This window comes from Poecile atricapillus, chromosome 12 (assembly GCF_030490865.1).
Source record: "Poecile atricapillus isolate bPoeAtr1 chromosome 12, bPoeAtr1.hap1, whole genome shotgun sequence".
Lineage (NCBI taxonomy): Eukaryota > Metazoa > Chordata > Aves > Passeriformes > Paridae > Poecile > Poecile atricapillus.
In genome coordinates, this window is record NC_081260.1 from 659,537 (window position 1) to 667,515 (window position 7,979).

The following is a 7,979-nucleotide window of genomic DNA, read 5'->3' on the forward strand; positions in this document are numbered from 1 at the left end:
AAAACACACAGCCACAGTAAACTGGAGAGGCTCTTTAATACCTTCCTTAATGAGAACAACTGGTGCTTGCTGCCTGCTCAGACAAACTACTCACATTGCTGGCCATGTCTGCTCCTGGGGCAGAGGCCAGGCAGCTCAGCAGGACAGGTAGCAGGGGACACCAGTCAGGCAGGATGATCCCCCCAGAGAGAAGAGGAAGACACAAAGAGGAGATGCTTTAGCCAGTGCTGAAATGCTCTCAGCTGTGCCTGACAGCTGCACACTGCAGAGCCCAGCACCCAGCACCCCACAAAGCGCTGCTGGCCAGGCAGGCCTATGGCTGCTCCAGGCCCCTCAACCCCTCATCCTTTGTGGTCAGAGGGTGTGGGGAAGCCTGCAGGAGTTTGGGAGGACTGTGGGTACAGTCAGGCCGAGGAGGCCCAGGCAGCCCCGAGGGGTGTGGCACAGCTGCCCCCAGCAGTTTGGAAGCATGTCTTCTGCCCGGCTCTCAGCGTTTTGAAAGCACAAAGGTTACAGAACTGGCCAACTCCATGGTCTGAAAAAGGTGGGCATGTGCCCACTGCAGGCAGGACATCCTCAGACTGTGGCACTGGGGTTCCTGAGGGGGTTGAGGAAAGGCAGGTCTCTCCCTGAGAGAGGGTGCCACAGGGATGAGGACTCCAGTGGCAATGGCCCAGCTGTTCCTGGGCTGGAGGCATCACCAGCCACTCCCAGCAGGGCACAGGGGGATGCAGAGGGAGCAGACAGTGCCATGATAGGATCAAGCATCAGCACTTGTCACCACCTCTGTCCCTGCCTCCCAAAGTCAAACTTTCCCTGGTAAAACCCATCCTCCAAAGGCTTTCTCCAGGTACTGAGCTACTGCCAGTGTCAAGTGGTCGTTGTAGGCAGCTGCCACCAGCTGGATGCCCAGCGGCAGCCCCTCGCTGCCCAGCCCCAGTGGGCACTGTGTCACCGGCAGGCCCAGGACATTGAAGATGGCTGCAAGAGAGAAGGTTGGATGGATCACAGTGAGCACAATGATTGGGATACATCACTGCCTCGCTCTCCCACCCTGGGCAGGCAGCTCTGCCAAGCACAGCACCAAGATCCTGGCAGCTGGTGCTCTGTGCAGCGACATGGTTACAAGAGAAATCACTGGCCAGAGATTCCCATACATCATGTGTATAAAGGGCACCCATGAGGGATGGCACACACTGTGGCATGCCAAATTTGGGTGGTTCCTGTCCCAGGCAGCAGCCCTTCATCACTCCAAAGCCAGGCAGCACTGACACTGGCACTGAGGTGCTCAGACCACAAGGGAACCACACAGGGAGCGCCAGGCTGTACCCCAAGAGATGGCAGGTCTCAGGTTCCTGCTAAGCTGCAGCTGTAACCCTTCTGGGGCACAGAGGCCCCCAATATCACACACAAAGTCAGACCTGCCCTGCTGTGGGCTGGCACCTTTGGTAAAAGATAAAAAATGCCACACATATGAAGTACAACAATCCTCGCCCCACTCCCTGGAGCAGGACACCTCTCTTTGCTGCACAGCCCACTGTCAGCAGTGCAAACACTCTGGGTACAACACCCCAGCTGCAAGCCCACACTGCTGCCATGGGGAGACTATCCTGACAGCCCTACCTGCAACCCCACAGGAGCCAGGGCTGCTCACCTGTGTAGGCAAAATTGAAGGGCATGCAGATGGGGGAGTGGTGCTTGGGGGCGATGGTGGGGTGTGAGGGGTAGAGGAGCACCCCGTCCGGCCCCAGCAGTGCCTCCATCTCCTCCTGTAGGCTCTTCCCCATGCTCACCAGCTTGGCCTTCCCACTGAGGTTGATGTTCACCAGCTTCTCTGTCAGTCCCAGGGCTGCAGCAAAAGGTGGAAATGGGGACAAGAGCAACTGAGAGGACCGTGGGCTACGTAGGGCAGAAACACATTGCCCAGCCACATGCAACATGCCCTGCTTCTGGGGTGGCCTCCCAAGTACCCCTTCCTGCCAGTAGCCACAGCAGATTGACCCTAGCACATATTTGTGGCAGCATTGCCCCAGCTCTGCCAGGGGAAAGGCATTCAACCTGCCCCTTCCTTCCAGCTTTTCCAGCCAGTGGGATTGAGCAGAGCTCGCAGAACGACCCCAGCACTCATTAGACAGCAGCATGACTGCACTGATTAGGGTTCTCTAGTACCTGCTGCTATGAAACAACATCAGTGCAGACCCTGGTACCCTCTGAGCCCCCAGCAGTTCTGGTAGGGCTCACAGCAGGAGTGAACCCTGCCCCCGGCTCCATCATCCTCACTCCTTCCCCCAAGATCCCCACTCCCATTTATCAAAGATCCACTCTCTTGAGCTTGCATGTGACTCAAAGACACGGAGTGTCCTTACAAAACTAGGCTGAAGCTGCTCAGGAAAAACCCTGAGTTCCTTCACTGGGCGTGGAAGGGTAATACCTGCATTTAACAACTTGCCCACCCCACCACTGCCTCTGCACTCCCCGGGGCCCCTGCCAGCATTACCGATAGCTGGGAGAGTGTGGGAAGACATCCCCACGAGCCACTTCATCAGCTCCCACAGCGGCCACACTGGCTTCCCATGGTCCCCCAGCAGGTCAATGAATCTTTGTGCCTCCTGTAACACACCCAGTCCCCTGTCAGCACAACCAACATGCAGCAGGGAGGCACAGGCTGGCATGGGACAGTGAAATTCTGGTTGTCCCATTATCCCAGTGTGAGGTGTTCCTGCTTTCACACAGGAGATGCCCATCAGGAGCGCGCCGCAGCTCTGACACTGATCCAGGGCAGCAGCAGGAGTATCTTTCCCTGCTAGAGACAGCAAGGAGAAGGGAGAGCCCCCCAAACCAGCACACAAGTGACATGATGCAAGGGATAATATCCCAGAGGCATTTCTTCCTGTGATACGACCATGGGACCTGGAAGAAGGAGGTAGAGGAGCCAGACAAGCCCTCCTTAGTGTGGTGGGGCTGGACTGCTTCATCACTGCCTCTGTGCCAGGAATGCACAAGTTATGACCCTCCCAGAAGTTTATTTTATTACAAAATACTTTCCTGCATGCACAGAGCATAGCACAGTGTCTGCAATTCCAGGGAAAAATAACATAAGTGGGCCTCCTCCTGGAAAGCTGTTAGTTCCCTGCCTGTCCTGGTATCCCAAAGAGTGTTAATCCCAGCCTACAAAGAGCAAGGCAGGATGCCCCCTGCTCGGCTGCCTTAACCTGCATGGAAAAGGTCAATGTGCCAAAACAACCTCCCCCTCCCTATTACCACATTGATCCTTTGCTGAGAGCCATGGCCTCAACCCACAGGACAGCAAGGGAGAAGGGGCTGTGCAACTCTGGGAAGAGATGGAAGGAGCATTGGGGGGGAAAATGGAACTGGGAAAGCCCCCGAGTAGGTTTGGGAAGCCTACGGCTCCCTATAGCTGGCCCTGAACAGCTGGTTCTTCCCTGATGCCTCCAAAGCTGTGCCTTTGCCAGCTCACTGTGACACACCTGCCCCTCGCTGTCCTCGGATAACATCATGGCTGACCAGATCTGGAAAGAATACTTCATCTTGTGGATTGCCACACGCTGAACCCGGACCCCGAGGTCACTTTCGAGGTGCTCCACTACCTGAAGGGAAGAGCAAGGATGGGTTTGTTTCCACAAAGATGTGATGCATGCCAGAGGAGGATAAGGAGACCTACTCACAAGATCTTCCCCCTGTGTCCTCTTTAGCCCTGAAGAAGAAAAAGTTCTTTCCACTTTTTAACTGCTGAAAGCACAGGACTGGGATGCAAGACTGCCACCCCAGCCCTTCATCCTATCAGCCCCTGCAGGAGCCACCATACAAAGCAGCTCTTTCCCCTCCCCAGGGCTCCTTTGACCGGTGTCCCCAGGTTCTACCTTCAGGCTCATGCTGCTTCCTCTGCTGCTTCCTACCTTCTTTTGGGCCTGCAAGATCTCCTTGTCCACAGGTGATACAAAAATGGATCCACCGTCATGATCCATGCAGTGGAATTTGATCTTCTCCAGTGACACTTTTTCATTCAGTTTCAGCCTGGGAAAGGAATGGTGATTTGTCACAAATCCATCCCCAGCTCCTCTGCAGCAGCTAGAGGTTCCCACATGCTCATTATGTATCTTCAGGAGACCCTGCTCTGTCCCCCAGAGCGGCAAGGTGAGACACACAGACACCTACTGCCCACAACACATCCAGCTGCTCACCCGCCCCCTCAGTCCCAGCAAGTTTCTGTTGGGAAAGTTCTCATCTCTTCAGAAGCACCTTGTGATTACACACCCTGGCTGCAGCCAAGGCTGGGATTGCACAAGAGCCAGGGAAAAAGCAAAGTGGAAATGGAGAGAGCAACTGTGTGCAGGCTGTGGCAAAAAGGAGGGCTGCCCCACGTGCCACAGCTCCGCTCTGCTCCTCACTGGCATGCAGCATAGTTGCACTTGGTTGCACGGACCAAGAACTGAAAGAACTGAAGAGGCCATGGTGTGGGATGGAAAACTCCTCATTCAACAACAGGAAAAAAGCCCTGTAATTCCCAGGAGCAAGGCCAGGCCTGGGAGGGGTGTGTGGGACAGAGCTGGGAAAGAGCTCACTGGTGAACAGGACCCTGTCAGTCAGCCCATGGCTGCCGCTGCCCAGGAGCACATGGGTGGTGGGAAGGGCAGTCCCAGCAGCCAAGGTCCTGCTGAAGCCAGCAGCAGAGGAAGGAAATCACTAACAAGCAAACTGGGTGGCGTGCACGCCTGTCTCCTCCAAAGGACTAATACACTGTAAGGACCAGAGAGGTGCCAACTCCAGCTCAGCAGCTGGGAGCAGTGGGAACAACTCACTTGCTGACCCCAGGACCGGCCATGACTCTCAACACAGGTTCCAGGTCCTCTGCGTAGCGGCACATGGGCCCCGTGCACAGGTAGCTGGTCCGCACCCCGTGGGCGTTTGGGAACTGGCCGTCGTTGGGCACCACCCCTAGAGCAGAGATGTCAGATACTGCCCTGAGTGTCGCCTCCAGACCTGCTGGGGTCTTTGTGTGCCAGGAGATACGGCTCCCCAGGGACTGCACACCCCACAAGAGCTGACGGCAAGTTACTGCGTGGGGTTACTGGGTTAGTTTTACAAGGGAGGACAAGCGTCCAGTCAGGACACTGAAAGCCAGATAAACATCCCAGCAGATCCCAACCTCGTGAAAACATCCCACGCTGAGAATGCAATACTTGGGTAAATCCCCACCCGTCTCCCACGTGCCTGGCGTTCTGCCACCAAAAGCTTTCCCAAATGCCCACACCTGCTGTGCTCCCTCAACAGGCTTGTCCCAGGCAAGGAGTTACCTGACTCCTTACAGCAATCCCACCAGTGACCAGCACAGGGGTGTCCTGACCCCAACACCCACCTTACCTGTTGTGGGTTTATGGCCAAAGACTCCATTGAAGAAGGCAGGCATCCGGATACTGCCACCGATGTCAGAGCCCACACCTATGACTGAGCAGGCAGCTGCCAGGACACTGCCCTCCCCACCTGCACAGGAGAAAACGTGGCAAAACCCCACAGATTATGGTGCAAATCCTCCAGCAAAGCAGGAGCACCTCACAGTAAGGGTGGGGGCCTAAAAAGCAATAGGGATGGGGAGCTTTAGTGATGGCTGTGGGACAGCTCGGGAATGTGGGCCAAAGGGATTTTCCTGCTGAGGTACAACAGAGCAAACTGAAGCAATGCCTGATGAAACACCCAGAAAAGGCAAAGCAGCTGAACCTCCCAATAGCCTAGAGCAGTGCCCAGGAAAGAGTCCTGTAATCTCTGCAAGAGCCCAGGGACACATTAATAGCTGTGTGCAGAGACGTGGAACTCTTCCCTTGCTGCATTTTAACCTGCCACTCATGCAGGACTGTGCCGAGGAGCTGGGGTTCACCTGAGCTGCCGCCCACAATCCTCTGCAGGTCGTAGGGATTGTTGGTCCGCCCGTAGACCCTGTTGCTGGACTCGTACCACATGCAGAGCTCGCTGCAGTTGGTGACACCCAGTGGGATGGCACCTGCCTGCTTCAGCCGCGACACCACCGTGGCATCCGAGGTGGCGATCACATTGCGGCGGTTGACCAAGCCAGAGGTGTTGGGCATCCCTGTGGTGCCAAGGTAAACAGGAGTGAGGCATCAGAGCCAGTGCCCCGAGACAACCTGGGGCTGCAGGAAGCAGGTTCCCAGTGACAGCTGCTCCTCCGCAGCACCTGTGGGCTACAAATGAGCGCAAACGCAGGAGCCCGGCCAGAGCTTGGTGCAAACCAGAGAAAGGGAGAGTACTTCCCTCCAAGCACCTGCCTCAGCCCCCCACCACTCTGGGGAGCACATCAAGACCTGGAGAGGCACAAAGATGAACCCACCGTAGAGAGAAAAGGCCTCCTTAACGGTGAAGGGAACCCCCAACAAGGGGAACTTCTCCTCCAGGCAGTCATCGCCAGGGCCCTCCAAAAGCAGCTTGTCCACCTGCCGGGCTTCCTGCAAGGCCTCCTCAAACCTGTAACACAGCACCCGGCGATGTTCTGGCGCTGGATCAGAGGAGCGGGCAGACCCCAAGCGCGGCAGGAGCTTGTGAGGGGAGGTGAGCCCGCCTGGTCTCTGCCGGAGCCGGGCGCGCTCAGCACGGCGCTGCTGCGCTGGCGGTGCGGGGATCCCCGAGCCCCGGCAGCGGCCCCGCCTTGGGCCCGAAGGGAGGCAGGCGGGGAGCCACCTTCTCACCTGTCCTTAACCACGGCATTGATGAGGGGATTCACCTCCTTGATCCTCTCCACGTACGCCTCCACCACCTCGATGCACGTCACCTGGCACGGGGGACAGCGGGACCTGCCGTGAAGCGCGGGGAGCGGCCCGAGGCCCGCCGGCCCCGCTCCCACGGCCCCGCTCCCCCTGCCCGGTGCCCGGTGGTACCTGCCGCGCGCGGAGCAGCTCCGCGAGGCGCCGCGCGGACAGCAGCAGGAGCGCGTGCCGCGGCTGAGGGACGGCGCGGGGGGCGGCGCGCGCGGTCCCGGCGCGTGGCGGCGGCAGCAGCGCGAGCAGCGCGAGGCAGGCGCGCGACAGCAGCCGCAGCAGCAGCGCGAGCCAGCGCTCCGCGCGCGACAGCGCCATGACGGCTCCGCGCGGAAGTGACGTCACGGCGACGCACCGCCCGCGTTGCCGTGGCGACCGTTCCGCCGCGGCCTCTGCCCGGGCTCGTCCCGGTGCCGCGTGCCCGGAGCCCGCCCGGCCCGGAGCTCCCCGGGAACGCGGCGCTCCCCGCCCGGCCCGGAGCACCCCGCCCGGGGGACACCTTCTGTCTCGCTGCCCGGCGCTCAGGCCCGCTGTGCCCGCTCCTCTGCTCCGGGACAAACGCACACTTACCGCACTTACTTTTAAACCTGCTCTGAGGTGTTCAGGTACTTGATTATGGAAACAGGAAGAGCACTGTATAATCTGAAACCCTCAGGGCAAGAGAATTGGTAATGCCGGGGGAAAAAATCATGTGTTTTAAACCAAGGATTTAAGCAGCATGTGAGCAGGCCTTACTGCATCTCTTTCCTTCTACATAGTTGGCAATTGAATTATCGGTGCAAAGCAAGGCTACGAAGGGATACATTTCTTGTGAAAATCTTGTGTGACCGCAAAGTCGGCCGGTCAGCATTTAGAGAACAATCTGCAGCACACCCGCCCTGGAACGCCATCGGCCAACCTCTGCCCCCTAAAACCTAAGATGATATCGAAGTCACCCTGACAGTAGTTCTTTTCTCATAATGTTAGCAAAGAGACTTTTTTTTCTCCTTGCCTGATGCAGGGAGAGGAGAGGAGAAGCTCATAAGGGCTCACTCAGGATTAAGTCAGGTGTCCTCTGTCTTCCAGAGCTAAAACAGTGAAACTCTGAGCTGCCCTCCTAAATGTAATCCCAGCAGTGCTTTGGTATTTTTTCCCTCAATTTCTTGGTGAATTTTCTGGTTTCCCCCCTTCAAATCCTGCCCAAACGTTGGCAGA

At 57.5% G+C, this 7,979-nt stretch overlaps 1 protein-coding gene across 1 annotated transcript; it reads right to left on the reverse strand.

The window, feature by feature from the left end:
* Nucleotides 1-12: 12 nt before the first annotated feature.
* FAAH2 (fatty acid amide hydrolase 2) lies at nt 13-7,159 on the reverse strand. The gene is made up of 11 exons (XM_058848222.1): nt 6,906-7,159; nt 6,717-6,799; nt 6,362-6,495; nt 5,894-6,103; nt 5,383-5,502; nt 4,821-4,956; nt 3,918-4,035; nt 3,489-3,608; nt 2,498-2,609; nt 1,655-1,849; nt 13-981 (listed from the first exon to the last, which is right to left on the reverse strand). Exons 1-11 carry the CDS (start codon nt 7,101-7,103, stop codon nt 806-808), a joined length of 1,602 nt encoding a protein of 533 aa, XP_058704205.1. The 5' UTR covers nt 7,104-7,159; the 3' UTR covers nt 13-805.
* Between the last annotated feature and the right edge of the window lie 820 nt (nt 7,160-7,979).

Coding starts and splice junctions, on each gene's coding strand:
- FAAH2 (XM_058848222.1), bottom strand. CDS start 7,103: ATGGCGCTGTCGCGCGCGGAGCGCTGGCTCGCGCTGCTGCTGCGGCTG. Junction 6,496..6,716: donor AATGCCGTGGTTAAGGACAG/GTGAGAAGGTGG, acceptor GCTGTGTTACAG/GTTTGAGGAGGCCTTGCAGG. Junction 1,850..2,497: donor CCACACTCTCCCAGCTATCG/GTAATGCTGGCA, acceptor CTTTTGCTGCAG/CCCTGGGACTGACAGAGAAG.